The following is a 15,696-nucleotide window of genomic DNA, read 5'->3' as shown; positions in this document are numbered from 1 at the left end:
AAACTTGGCAGGTGAAGTTCAATGTGGGAAAGTGTGAGGTCATCCACTTTGAGCGCAAGAATAATAAGGGAGATTATTTAGATGGAGAAAAATTACAAAATACTGCAGTACAGAGGGATCTGAGTGTTCTTGTACATGAAACAAAAAATTAGCATGCAAGTGCAGTAAGTAATTAGGAAGGCAAATGGAATTTTGGTCTTTATTGCCAGGGGGTTGGAGTTCAAAAATAGGGAAGTCTTGTTACAACTGTACAGGGTGTTGGGGAGGCCACACCTGGAGTACTGCATACAGTTTTGGTCCCCATATTTAAGGAAGGATATACTAGCATTAGAAGCAGTTCAGAAAAGGCTCATTAGGCTGATTCCTGGGATGAAGGGGCTGTCTTATCAAGAACGGCTAAACAGGTTAGACCTTTATTCATTGGAGTTTAGAAGAATGAGAGGTGATCTTATTGAAACATAAGATTCTAAAGGAGGCTTGACAGGGTAGATGTTGAGAAGATGTTTCCACTGGTGGGGGAATCCTGAACTAGGGGACATAGTTACAGAAGAAGGGGTCACACATTTAAAACTGAGATGCGAAGAAATTTCTTCTGAGGGTGGCGAATCTCTGGAATTTTCTACCTCGGGAGAGTTGTAGAGGCTAGGTCACTAAATGTATTTGAGGAGGTAGACAAATTCTTGAAATCTTGGAGAGCTGAGGGTTATGCAGAGCAGGCCAGGAAGAGGAGTTGAGTCCTGGGACAGATCAGCCATGATCTTATTGAATGGCGGGGCAGGCTTGAGGGGCTGAATGGCTGGCTCCTGCTCCTATTTCTTAGGTTATGTTCTTATGGTCAGCGAGGGCAGGGGTGATGGTAAACAGGAATTGATGTAAGATAGAATATAGGTAGCAAAGCTTTGGAGGAGTTGAGTTTAGAAGCTAAAGCATGGATGGTGGTTTCAGCAGCAGAGTTAGGGATGGAAATGGCTTTTACTGGAGGGGAAGTAGACAGTCTTTGCGATGGAAGAGAATGTGGGTTTGGAAACTCTGCTCAGGATTAAAATATGACATGACATTCAGGTTACAAATAGGCTGGTTCAGCCAGAGACCATGGTCAGGGAGGCGGAAATGGAATTTGTAGCAAGGGTCGGGACTTTATGGAGGCAAAAATCAATGGCTTCAGTTTTACCAATATTTAACCACAAAAATTTACAACTCAAAGATCAGATATCGAGCAGTACAAGGCAGATGGTGGAGTAAAGTGGAAGAGAGGTAGAACCAGGCTTCAGTGTTGTTTAGGGACAGCATGTGGTGAAGAAGTGAGGATGTGGTGCTGGTGGGGGTGGGGTGGCAGAGGAGCCAAGAATAGTTCCTTGAGAGATTCCAAAGAGGATTGTCAGGGCTGGAAGAGAAGCTATTGGTAGAAATGCTCTTGCTACAATCAAATAGGTAAGAATGGAAATAGAGGCACTGAGACAAAGAGGAGGATGATAATGTGATGGGCCAAGTCAAAATCTACAGAGAAGCCAAGGAAGAATAATGCACCATGGTTACAGTCAGAGAATGTTGTTCATAATTTTGATTAGGACTGTTTTAGTGTTGTGGGAGAGATGGATCTCAGATGTGACAAGTTGAGGTACTTGAGTGGAGCATGGAAGTTGGAGGTCTAGATTAAAAAATTATATTACTGCCAGGGCTGCTTTACAGTTACAATGCCTGAACATTAGAGGATCAAGGGCAGCTTTTGTGTTTTGATTGACCTAAAATATTGAGCTAATTTATAACACAAAATCTGAAAATACTGATTCGAGGCGCCACTATTTTTACTTACCATTTCAGAGTTCACCGCATAAACACCAGGATTCCCATCAAGTGGGAGCAGTTTAAGGAAACTCTTCACAAAACCATCAAGGTTTTTTTGATTGTAGACATGTAGCTGCACAAATGACACTTAGCTGATAATTAATATCAAATATTCAAAGTCCATTACACAAAAAACAATCCATCAGATAATGGTACTTTGGTCCAAGACTCAAACAGATTACATTGATTGAATGAACCTGGTCCAGCATTCCAGTTATCTTAGATAATACGTTGTGTTGGTTCTTTTCATTCAACATCAACACATAAAAGTATATGAACCAATAATTTCTCTACTTCAATATCAATAACACAAAAGATGACATTATCTCCTTACAACCTAGTGGTTCAAGGTGGTGCTGAAATGGGACTTGGCGCCAGTTAGGATATGGGCAGCAGAGTTTTGGATGAGCTCAAGTTTACAGAGTGGAAGATGAGAGGCCTGGAACAGTTGAGGCTGGAGGTAGCAAAGGCATGGATCAGGGTTTCAGCAGCAGATGGGCAGGGGCAGGGGCAGAGATGAGTGATGTTACAGATGCAGTCTTAAGTGATGGCAAGGATATGCGGTAAAGAAGCCTAGCTCAGGGTCAAAGAAGACACTGATGTTGCAAAAAGTCTAGTTTAGCTTAAGGCACTGGCCAGAGAGAGGGATGGATTCAGTGATTAGGGAATGGAGTTTGTGGTGGGGCCTTCCCAAAGTTTTAACTGGTGGAGGAGATTTCAATCTCATCTAAGGCTGGATGCCAGACTGTTAGACTGTTAGTCTGGCAAGAGGGTTGGGAGAGGTGGTAGTGAGGTAAAGCTGGTTGGTGTCAATGTATATTTTCCAATGACATCTTAACAGCTATTTTCAAAATTTGTACCTAGTTTTTAAAAGCAATGGTAAACTCTTAAAGCTTTAAGATATCCTGGAAAAGAATTTTAAAAATCCTACCCTAATCAAACTTTCTACTTTAGATAAAAGCAAAATACTGCGGATGCTGGAAATCTGAAACAAAAACAAGAAATGCTGGATTCACTCAGCAGGTCTGGCAGCATCTGTGGAAAGAGAAGCAGAGTTAACGTTTCGGGTCAGTGACCCTTCTTCGGAACTGACAAATATTAGAAAAGTCACAGATTATAAACAAGTGAGGTGGGGGTTGGGCAAGAGATAACAAAGGAGAAGGTGCAGAAGGTGCAGACCCCGACATGGTCATCAAACCTGCAGACAAGGGTGGTGCTGTTGTTGTATGGCGTACCGACCTCTACCTTGCAGAAGCTCAACGCCAACTCACAGACACCTCTTCCTACCTCCCTCTGGACCATGACCCCACCACCGAACATCAAGCCACCGTCCAAAGGACTGTCACTGACCTCATCTCCTCTGGAGATCTTCCCTCTACAGCTTCCAACCTCATAGTCCCGCAACCCCGGACAGCCCGCTTCTACCTCCTTCCCAACATCCACAAACGGGACTGTCCCTGCAGACCCATTGTGTCAGCCTGCTCCTGCCCAACTGAACTTATTTCTTCCTATCTAGACTCTATCTTTTCTCCGCTGGTGCAGTCTCTTCCCACCTACATCCGTGACTCTTCTGACGCCCTACGTCATTTTGACAATTTCCAGTTTCCTGGTCCCAACCGCCTCCTCTTCACTATGGACGTCCAATCGCTCTGCACCTCCATCCCCCACCAGGATGGTTTGAGGGCTCTCCACTTCTTCCTGGAACAGAGGCCCAACCAGTCCCCATCCACCAACACCCTCCTCCGCCTGGCTGAACTTGTTCTCACATTGAACAACTTCTCCTTCAACTCCATGCATTTCCTTCAAGTAAAAGGTGTCGCTATGGGTACCCGCATGGGTCCTAGTTATGCCTGTCTTTTTGTGGGATATGTCGAGCATTCTTTGTTCCAGTCCTACTCAGGCCCCCTCCCCCAACTCTTTTTCCGGTACATTGATGACTGTATCGGTGCCGTTTCCTGCTCCCGCCCCGAACTAGAAAACTTTATCAACTTTGCTTCCAATTTCCACCCTTCTCTCACCTTTACATGGTCCATCTCTGACACTTCCCTTCCCTTCCTCGACTTCACTGTCTCCATCTCTGGGGATAGGTTGTCTACCAATATCCATTATAAGCCCACTGACTCCCACAGCTACCTCGACTACACTTCACACCCTACCTCCTGTAAGGACTCCATTCCATTCTCCCAGTTTCTCCGTCTCCGACGCATCTGCTCTGATGATGCTACCTTCCATGACGGTGCTTCTGATATGACCTCCTTTTTCCTCAACCGAGGATTTCCCCCCACTGTGGTTGACAGGGCCCTCAACCGTGTCCGACCCATTCCCCGCACCTCTACCCTCACCCCTTCCCCCCAGAACCGTGACAGGGTTCCCCTTGTCCTCACTTTTCATCCCACCAGCCTCCATATCCAAAGGATCATCCTCCGCCATTTTCGCCACCTCCAGCGTGATGCCACTACCAGTCGCATCTTCCCCTCCCTTCCCCTGTCAGCATTCCGAAGGGATCGTTCCCTCCGCGACACCCTGGTCCACTCCTCCATTTACCCCCACCACCTCATCCCCTTCCCAGGGCACCTTCCCTTGCAATCGCAGGAGGTGTAATACCTGCCCATTTACCTCCTCTCTCCTCACTATCCCAGGCCCCAAACACTCCTTTCAGGTGAAGCAGCGATTTACTTGTACTTCTTTCAATGTAGTATACTGTATTCGCTGCTCACAGTGTGGTCTCCTCTACATTGGGGAGACCAAGCGCAGACTGGGTGACCGCTTTGCGGAACATCTCCGCTCAGTCCGCAAGCAGGACCCTGAGCTTCCGGTTGCTTGCCATTTCAACACTCCCCTCTGCTCTCATGCTCACATCTCTGTCCTGGGATTGCTGCAGTGTTCCAGTGAACATCAACGCAAGCTCGAGGAACAGCATCTCATCTACCGATTAGGCACACTACAGCCTGCCGGACTGAACATTGAGTTCAATAATTTCAGAGCATGACAGCCCCCCACTTTACTTTCATTTTTAGTCATTTTTAGTTATTTTTTCTTCCTTTTTTTTTTTGCATTCCTTTTTACATTTTTTACAATCTTTTTTTGCATTTATTTCATTTCATCTTAGTTTGTTCAGTTTGCTTACCCACTGTTTTTTTCAGGTTGTTTTTCTTCAGGTTTGCACTTGCTGATGTTCAATATTCAGTATATTCACACCTAATCTGTACTAATGCTTTGTCTTTCAACACACCATTAACATATTGTTTGCCTTTGCTCCGTGACCTTTTGGTCAGCTATGTGGCCTGGTCCAATCTGCACCTTCTCCTTTGTTATCTCTTGCCCAACCCCCACCTCACTGGTTTATAATCTGTGACTTTTCTAATATTTGTCAGTTCCGAAGAAGGGTCACTGACCCGAAACGTTAACTCTGCTTCTCTTTCCACAGATGCTGCCAGACCTGCTGAGTGAATCCAGCATTTCTTGTTTTTGTTTCTACTTTAGATTATCTGTGGCTTATTTATTTATACCTTAGCAACCTGACATCCAACAGAGCCAAAAGATCCTCCACAGCAATTGTATCGAGCTTCCCAACCACCTTGCACTGGAATTAAACAACATTTATTACAGCTTCATGTATATATTTAAAATTCAAAAAACACTAAACTATTTGGCAAATTTTGTATCCTAGGAACAGCAACTGGAAAATGGAATAGCTGTTTCACCCAACATTAGAGCACTCAGTCCAATAAAAGAACATATTACCATATTAGGAGAATGTTGTTGAGCATCAAATAGGAAGAAATAGAGGGCAAAATTTAAAGGCAACTTTAAAAGGTCTGTAGTACGGTAGGAGTGGTAATATGAAAGATTTGGAAGCTAAGGCAGGGCAGTTTGAAAGATCGTCAACATCAAGGACCTTTAAATAAAGAAAAAGGGTTAGTCAGGAGGGATGTGATCACAGAGATAAGAGAGAACGGTATCGTAACTGAGTGAGAAAAAAAGCAAGATGCTGACAACCACAACATGGAAGGAAGTTGGAGGAAGGATTAACTGATGCACTTATCAGTTTCCCAAAAATCTTCATTTGACCATCATATACATGACTGTGCAATTGATTAACACCTTGAAAAAGACTGATGCAATAGAAGTAATCCTTTCTGCCTTGATCAAAGTCTTTTGCCCAAGAGCTGGGCTTGTCTTAGTGGAATTTAATGTATAAAGCCATGCTTTTCTCCATGCCGAGAGAGTAAAAAGAGCAAAAAAGGCAGATATAGCATGAAGAGAAGGCAAAGTTCCAGGATAACATTAAGAAATTTTCTAGAATGCACAGAAAATTAAACAGACCATGTAAACAACCTTTGAAGCAAAGAAACAAAATTGCCTCATAAGGGTCCTTATGCTGTTAAGTACCAGCCCTAACTTGGTGGTGAGTTTAATGGGTAACTAAATCGGCAGAATCCTGCAGCTTTACAAAACTCGAGGATGAGAATGAGCTGTTTTCAGAGTAAATCATCCAGTAATAATGACTATTTGCAACTCACAGGATATCTCTTCCTCAAAGTTGCTGGAGAATTTACACTAATAACAGCAAGCTCCAATAAACTTGTTATTTCGACAGTAAATTCTGGGCATATATAAATTTATGCACTGCGTGGGATTGGTGTTATACTACAACCTTACAGAGAAAGGAGGGTTTCCAACCCCCCCCAACCAACATATAAATATGCTTGGGAAATGAATCACTTTTACTTTGCATTTTGTACACATAATGGATTTTTACGCAACATTCACCTTGCCGTTTTATTATCCTTCCAGAGTGGTGGTTACATTCCTCTTTAGAGATTTAACTTCCTTCAGGCGTTACAGAGAATGATCTCCCACAACGACAGCAAACCTGGATCAAAGCTTAAAATGAAATAAAAAATGTCAACTTGAACCTTTTGCACAAAGTCTTGGTTAAATGAAGACACTTTACACAGTCAAAGATTGCAAAAAAATAAATGGTTGCAGAACCACGCATCAACTCAATTGTCAACCATCTTAGAACAGAAATCACCATTAAAATAGAAACAGACATAGAAAATAGCAGTCAGTTGAAACAAAATACATGGATTAAAGGGCACTATAGAGCAAACCAATCCTGTGGTAGGGCAATGGTGAAGAGACAACCGTTTGAGCTGATGTCAATGTTGGAAATGAGCCACACTATTAGTTTAGTTTAGAGATACAGCACTGAAACAGGCCCTTCGGCCCACCGAGTCTGTGCAGACCATCAACCACCCATTTATACTAATCCTACACTAATCCCATAATCCTACCACATCCCCACCTGTCCCTATATTTCCCTACCACCTACCTATACTAGTGGCAATTTGTAATGGCCAATTTACCTACCAACCTGCAAGTCTTTTGGCTTGTGGGAGGAAACCGGAGCACCCGGAGAAAACCCACGCAGACACAGGGAGAACTTGCAAACTCCACACAGGCAGTACCCAGAATTGAACCCGGGTCGCTGGAGCTGTGAGGCTGCGGTGCTAACCACTGCGTCGCCCCATGGTTGGTTAGTCAGCCCACGGCTTCAACTGGGAGGAGCACTAATTGGCATCATTCCCAGTCAGGAATGTTGACCCCAAATCTCCAGCTGACTTAAAATTTCATCCATGGATTACATTAATATGATTACACTTTCAAAAAGTGTAACATTGACAGCAAAGCGATCTGCTACATGGAATTCTGAAGACATGCTGCGATAAGCAGAAAATTATTTTTTGTTATGAAAGTGCTTCCATTTTTAATTTTGTTTTTGAGGACTTGTGTTAAAACTGAAAAGATTTCATGGATGCATTTTTTTTTTTTTAAACCAAGTTCACTGAAAAAGGAGTTGTTGTTTGAAAAACAACCCATGCTGGAAATCACATGCTTTAAGCTCAAGCAACAGAAACCTTGGTGACCTGGGCAAGATGTTTACAGAGAAGCCACATGTCAAGAATTATACTGATCAGGAGGTTGACTTTCTTGTTGCGGTGTGAACGGTTTTGAAGACAGTTGGAGATCAACTTTGCCAAGGAAAAACCACACAGCTCACTTCTTTCTCTACTTCTTTGAAGAAACCCTGCAAAAATCCAGTGTGGGAGAGCTAAAATCCCTGGTGCTGCATTTCTCCTGAGAAGCTGGAAAAACCTGCCAGAATAATTCTCAATGGCGCCGAAGAACGGCTTTAGAAAAGATCCCAGTGACTCATCTCTGTAAACCCAGACCAAAAGGGACAACTGATGTCCCTCCATATCTTCTCTTTTTTTCTTCAAGAATTAGCAAGTATTTGGCCAAAGTATGTTTTTTTTTTGTAGCAGATCTCTGCAGAGAATTTCTATATTTTTAGTGCATGTGTGTGGGGAATTTATAATTCAGTCTGTGTTAATGCATTGCCTCATTACTGGTTAAGTTTAGTTTAATAAACTAATAATTTTGTTGTTCATTTAAAAAAAAACCTGGTTGGTGTATTTTGTTCTGGGGTAAAGAGTAGAGTACATGATTGGCCAAATGGATAACTGGGCAAATATTTAAAAAATACATGTTGTGACCTGTGGAGAAGTGGGACTAGAAAAGACAGCACACTCCTCCCACCTTTGTTGTAACATTTTACAGATGCTAACCCAACTCCTCTTGAAGAAGAGAGTTTCATTTTTTCTCTTCAGATGATGTTGATTGACAATGAACATGTTTACAATTTTGTGTTTTTAGTTTAGATTTCAGAATTTGCATCATTTTCAGTTTAACTGTGCTAGTGTTGTTTGGAATTGGAATTATTCTGACATTTTCATATACAAAACTGATCCAGGCCAGGACTGTGTTTATACACTATCTAACCAGAGCCTCCAATATTAGCCATCAAGTATAGAACTAACTGAGTATTTAAAGTACCAATCTGACCAAGGGGTTCAAATATTAAAAGTGACTATCACAAGTTTATTACCAGAGTACCTTGATTTAAAAAAAGTTCAAATGGCTGACCCATTTAGATTCATGCTTCATAAATCAGTCCTAGCTCTTTGTTCATTATATCAACAGTATACTAATGAGACCCAGTGAAATATTGACAGCAGCTGTCCCTGCTCTTTCCATGAAGATATGGTAAAAGTTGATTTAGAATTAGTTACGCCCTTAGTAACCAGACATCATCTCTTAGAAGACAAATGTCCCCATCTCTAAAGCCCTACATGACCCATCCTCAAAAAACTATAGGTCACTCTGTATTTATTTTATTTTATTTAGAGATACAGCACTGAAACAGTCCCTTCGGCCCACCGAGTCTGTGCCGACCATCAACCACCCATTTATACTAATCCGACATTAACCCCATATTCCCGACCACATCCCCACTTTTCTCCTACCACCTACCTACACTAGGGACAATTTACAATGGCCAATTTACCTACCAACCTGCAAGTCTTTGGCTGTGGAAGGAAACCGGAGCACCCAACAGAAACCCACACAGTCACAGGGAGAACTTGCAAACTCCGCACAGGTAGTACCCAGAACTGAACCCGGGTCGCTGGAGCTGTGAGGCTGCGGTGCTAACCACTGTAATGGTATAGTAATCAATGTCATCTTGGTCCTCCTTTCCATCCCTCAGGATAGAGATACAGAAACACCCCTGTACATACCTACAGCACAGGGACTGTTGATCCTTGCTATCTCTTCATTGACAGACATCGGCTGAACTAATTGAAAGACAAACTCTGCTGCTATTAATATAAAAGGAATATAAAACCCCTGTAACTTACCTGCTGAGAATTACTGACACCTCAACGACAATTAAATTGGGAGGAAGACAAGAGATTACAATCACAAAAATTCAAAGAACACTTACAGAAGGGCCATTGACACCTATTGTAGGTTTATTGAAAAATAAACTGGGTAATTCTGTCACTGGAGCTGAATAATTCCATGCAGAGGCAACAGCATCGTTATCACACCAACTTCTAATCATCTTTTTCACATGCCATGCTTGAAAAGATATCCTTGGAAATGTCATATATATTAATATTGAGATCAAGAGTTCCCACTTCAGGTGCAAGCACCGCAGCCTCACAGCTCCAGCGACCCGGGTTCAGTTCTGGGTACTGCCTGTGTGGAGTTTGCAAGTTCTCCGTGTCTGCGTGGGTTTCCGCCAGGTCCTCCGGTTTCCTCCCACAGCCAAAGACTTGCAGGTTGATAGGTAAATTGGTCATTGTATATTGCCCCTAGTGTAGGTAGGTGGTAGGAGAATGGTGGGGATGTGGTAGAGAATATGGGGTTAATGTAGGATTAGTATAAAATGGGTGGTTGTTGATCAGCACAGACTCTGTTGTCCGAGGGGCCTGTTTCAGTGCTGTATCTCTAAATAAATAAATTAAATAAAATTGCACCCATTTGCGAAGCACTTGTTTTTAAGCATTCAAGTTTCCACTCACTCATTTGCATATCAAACATAACATCTACCATGAACTCAGCACTAGAACATAGAACATAGAAAATACAGCACAGAACAGGCCCTTCGGCCCACGATGTTGTGCCGATCCTTTGTCCTCTGTCAAGGACAATTTAATCTATACCCCATCATTCTCCTTTATCCATATACCTATCTAAAAGCCGTTTGAAAGTCCCTAAAGTTTCTGACTCAACAACTTCCCCAGGCAAGGCATTCCATGCCCCGACCACTCTCTGGGTAAAGAACCTTCCCCTGACATCCCCCTTATATCTCCCACCCTTCACCTTAAATTTATGACCCCTTGTAACGCTTTGCTCCACCCGGGGAAAAAGTTTCTGACTGTCTACCCTATCTATTCCCCTGATCATCTTATAAACCTCTATCATGTCACCCCTCATCCTTCTCCGTTCTAATGAGAAGAGGCCTAGAATGTTCAGCCTTTCCTCGTAAGACTTATTCTCCATTCCAGGCACTAACAGCATTTTAGGATGGATTTTTTTTTAAATTACATTAAAAATGTTCTGGTATTTACGAGGGGTAACTTGGTGCAGTTTGGTTAATACACCTGAAAATGGATTTACCACACAAAAAAAAAATAAGCATTTTAAATCAGAGTCAATCCACTACTTGCGAGTAACTATTTTAAAGTCAGCCATTTTCAGTTACTTAAATTATACAGAACCATTTGCTAGTTTCATTGGTGTACAGCAGTCAGTTTTAGTAAATTAAAAAAAAATCTATTTAAAAGCTTTTAAAGCATGCCATTAGTGCCCTCCAAATGCTTAATTTTAAAGAGTCTCCAAGGGGCCACAAATAGTTGCAATTAATGGAAACTTAAGTTGATTAATTTGATCTGGGAACATGGCCAGCTGTCAGTGTAGACATTGCTTGGATTTTGGACAATTGGGCTGACAAAAAACCCCAGCACCACTGAGCAGAAACTCTACCCCGAATGTACACTGTGAAATGATGAAAGGAATTGCATTAATTTTTGCATTGAAACACGAGTGAAAAATCCTAGCACTTGCATTTGAATTCTAACAAAATTGGATGGAGTCTGAAGCAATATAATGCAGTTCAATATTAGAATTTATCTTGAAACAACATGTGCAGTGCTTTATGAATTAGTTTATGTAACAGCAACATCTGCTGGATGATTAGTTTAAATACAAGAAAGGTTATTAGATAGGAAGACAAGCTCAGATGCAAGAAAATTGCAATCATTTATTCAGCGCAATTAAGTAAAATACAACACAGCAGACCCATGGCATAGATCAGAAAATTAATTGCTTGCATTTAGTTTTAACATAATACCCCATGGTGCTTCACAGACTTAAATCAGACCAAACAGAGCACTGAGGATGTGGTGGTGGGGCAGCCAGAAACTTGGTCAAAGCAGTTGGTTTTAAGGCAAAGCTGGTGGCAGAGAAGCAGAGGGGTTTTAATGATGGGATCCCAGAGCAAGGGGCTTCAACACAGCCACCAAATAGTGTGGCAGGAGGGAGGGGTGCACTGGGACAAGGCATGTGGGGTTTAATACAGGATTACAGAGATAGGAGGAACAAAAAAAAAAAAGGGATTTAAATTCAAGGATGAGGAAATATAAATTGGAGGCACTGGGGAATCTGGAGCCAAAATGTAGGACAGCAGGGACAGGAGCGATGGCTGAACACGACTTGGTGCGAGTTAGGATAGGGGCAGCAGAGTTTTGAATGAGCTGTATTTATGGATGGTGGAGGAGGAGAAGCCAGCCTGGACAACATTAGAACAATGGGGCACCAAAAGGCAAGGATGAGAACACTTGGAAACAGTTTATCATAATTCAGCTTTATTTATCCAGGCAATGATGCCAAGAATGGTTGTGTGTTTCAGTTGAGGCAGGTGCAGAGGGAGGCAATGGAGATGAAAGCTCAGCTCAGACAGAGAGAGAAAGGTTTGTTCTGACTTGTCACAGTAGAGATCACTCATTACATGGATAATTATAGCAGAGCTCCAATAATCTATTTCCAAGTATTCTATGTCAGTTATTCTTTGCATGCACATTAAAAGAATGCATACTAGGGCCAATTTAAAAACCCAACACTTACAGGAAGTATGACTGACACGGTTTTATAAATCTTTTCAACTATAATAAATGGGTAAGATTTTACACTCACAGTCAGCAATATATTTCTTTGTTTCACCATTGAATAGCAGAGCAGTTCCTGGTTTGTCAGGGTTGTAGCGAGGATATCCATTTTCCTTCAACTGTCCTTCAGTTAAGACATAATCTTTGAGAACGTTATAAAGTGCAGCACCTGTAAAGTTTCAAACATTTTAGTCTAAAATGGAAGCCCAGTGTAAATAACATACAGCAGACTTTTCATATGCAGCCATACTGGAATACAGGGTACTGATTTATAGTTCAATATATTTTTATTTTAATCAAACTATTATGCTCAGAATCTAGAGTGTGCAACTCTTCCCACAATCAAGTATTCCCAGGTTAGGTATGGAACAGCCAGATACAAAGTTATTACTGGGGGGGGTTCTATGATTGTTAATCCATTTGAAAAGGGGTGCTTCAACTAAACAAGTTTAAGAATTACTGGTACAAAGGGTAATTTACTCTGTATCTGGCTGTTCCATACCTGACCTGGGAATACTTGATTACAGGAAGGTTTGTACACTTCAGACTGAGCATTATAGTTTATATATAATTCAATATATTTTTCTTTTGGTCAAAGTGTTGTATAAATATAAAAGTGTTTTGGCAATTTTTAGGAAAATAGATATTTACATGTGTGCCACTCAGCATTTCTCCAGGCACGCTTTCCTCCTCGGTCGGTCAGGCAGCACACACTGCACTGCACATGTGGCTACCACTCTGCTTCTACCTCATTTTGTGGACCCCCTGGGAAGTCTCTACAGACATCCAGGGGTCTGTGGACTCCAGTTTGAGAACCACTGTTCGACATTGCCCCCAAAAGACCTCACTCCAACCATGGATGATCACCAACCACTGTGCCAGTTTAACAGTTGGTCCATTTGACACAGGCACCATCCTGTGACCTTTTAGCAAGATTGTCAATTAATGCCCACACAGTAGGGTCAAACTCCATTCTAATCAGCCAGGGCGCTTTGAAACCCCTCCGTGTTATAGGAATGAAAAAAAAAAATCAGGATGGTTTCCACATGGGCAACTGGTGTATATTGCCAGTTTAATACCAAGCACCAGGCTGAAAATCTACCCACACAATCCTTGGTGTCCCATGACAAATTAAATTTTCATAACATGAGCAAAGAGACAAATTTAGGTAAGTTTTGGGCTAGCACCCCAACATTTTTCAGTGTGGTGTACTGAATGAAAAAAAGATTGTAGGAAACAAAAAGTTAGTAAAATATCCTGCTAGAATTTTACAAATTGTTGTAAATGACAAAAAACATTGTTCAGGGATGGTGATGGCCAGCACGGACACAATGGGCCGAAGGGCCTGTGTCTGTGCTGTATAACTATGACTATTACAACTCAAGGATTTTATTGGTACAATATTAACAAGCAGAAACAGTAGTAGGAATGGGCTCACATACAAGTAAATTTCCATATTCAGTTGAGTGATCAAAGAAAACATTGAGGCATGTTCTTTACCCAGAGAAAGGAGATGAAAACTGTCAAACAAATTAGAGTTTCCCAAGCTTTCTAAATATTTGTAATCATCTGCCAATCACCAGCAGCACCAGTCACACAAATTTAGCCAGAATCTAGTTTCCTATCATCTTATTCCAATTCAGAGATCAAATCAAATATAGCCTAAATTTAATAAAAATGAAAAAGTGGGCAACAGTGCAGCCAGAAACTAAATGGCAACAGACATCTCAGGAAACACACTGATGGCTGAAACCACACAGGACTTTAAAAAAAACTTTGGGATAACAAGCAGCAGATGTACTACAAGCTATGGCTCCAGTAACTTCGAAAAACTTGGTTACAACAACATTGCAGTTGACACTGTGCAGCACAGACATTAGCAAAGTGAACTCTCTCTCAATCTCAAAGATCATTGGTCCCTCAACATGATCAAACTGCCTGCCAACGTAATACTCAAGTAAACTTTGGAAACTTGGCCAAATCATGTAAAGATGCTAAATATTCTAATTACAGTACAATTCAGCCAACTGGTCCATGCCAGTGTTTATGAGCCTCCTCCCACCCTACCAGCATATCCTTCTATTCATTTCTCCCTCATGTTTTTATCTTTCAGTTAAATGTATCTATACTATTTATCTTAACCACTCCATGTGGTAGGTAGAGAGTTCCACATTCCAACTACTTGCTGGGTAAAGAAGTTTCTCCCAAATTCACTATTGAATTAAAAAGGGACTCTTATATTTATGGCCCTTAATTCTGGTCTCATAATTGGAAACATCTTCTCTAGGTCTACCCTATCAAACTCGTTCATAATCTTGAAGGCCTTTATCAGGTCACTCCTCAGCCTTCTCCTTTCTAGAGAATAGAGCCCGAGCTTGTTCAATCTTTCCTGATACCAGAACGGAGAGGTTGGTATCTTGAAGAATTACTCTATTGGGCAAGCAATAGACAGATTCCTCGTTACAGAATTAACAAGATGCCCTTTGGTCATGTCCCAATAACAAGCAAAATACTGATGCTATAAGAAAAAAAAAAACCTGAAAATGTTATCAACCTGAAACATTAACTTGATTTCTCACTCCACAGATGCCGTCAGACCTGCTGAGAATTTCCAGCATTTCCTCTCTTTTTATCTTCCAATAATACTGCATTTATATATCAGTTAAAATAAAAACTTCATAGCACCTCACGATGAATTATGAGTGCAGTGCCCATTATGCCCTTATATCAGATGGCATGAAGTAGATCAGAATGGGAAATAATAAAAGGACTTAAAAGTGGGGGGGGGGGGGGGGGGAAAGCAAAGCATATAAATTGATTTAATATTTCACTGCAAGTAAGAGCGAAGAACCCTTAATTAACTCACCTTCTAGAACTGTTCCTGAGGAAGGTCTTCTTTTAACGGAGATGTGACCTAGAAAGGAAATTGAATGCAGTTACAGTTTTCCAAGGTGCCAGTTGCAATTTCACATTGACCCAGTAAATGTAATGGATGAAAATAAAGTTGTATTATTTGAACTTAACAAACCAGTCTAAGAAAAGCCGATTAAGCTAATTGCAAACATGTGGTGTACAAATTGCCAAGCGTCAACTTTCAAGTAGAAGTTGGAACACCAAACATTTTATTTACAAAGAAAATTAGGTGATTCAAGGAGTTACCTTACAACGTATTGATCAGGTCATTGACACATCAGAAGCAGCGACTAACATTTCAATGGGAAACTGATTCACATTTGCTACTCTAACATTTAATATAAACACCTAATTTTTA

The 15,696-nt window shown here is 41.4% G+C and overlaps 1 protein-coding gene across 1 annotated transcript in view; it reads right to left on the bottom strand.

The window, feature by feature from the left end:
• The window catches only part of LOC137368846 (RNA exonuclease 1 homolog), a 60,650-nt gene that overhangs the window by 17,883 nt on the left and 27,071 nt on the right, over positions 1–15,696 (bottom strand). The window contains 5 exon segments of the mRNA XM_068029052.1: positions 1,814–1,918; positions 5,355–5,428; positions 6,619–6,732; positions 12,454–12,594; positions 15,292–15,339. Of these exon segments, the coding sequence (XP_067885153.1) occupies positions 1,814–1,918; positions 5,355–5,428; positions 6,619–6,732; positions 12,454–12,594; positions 15,292–15,339 (482 nt within the window).

The sequence above is a fragment of the Heterodontus francisci genome, chromosome 4, assembly GCF_036365525.1.
Source record: "Heterodontus francisci isolate sHetFra1 chromosome 4, sHetFra1.hap1, whole genome shotgun sequence".
Classification (NCBI taxonomy): Eukaryota; Metazoa; Chordata; class Chondrichthyes; order Heterodontiformes; family Heterodontidae; genus Heterodontus; species Heterodontus francisci.
This window is presented reverse-complemented; position numbering and strand designations above follow the sequence as displayed.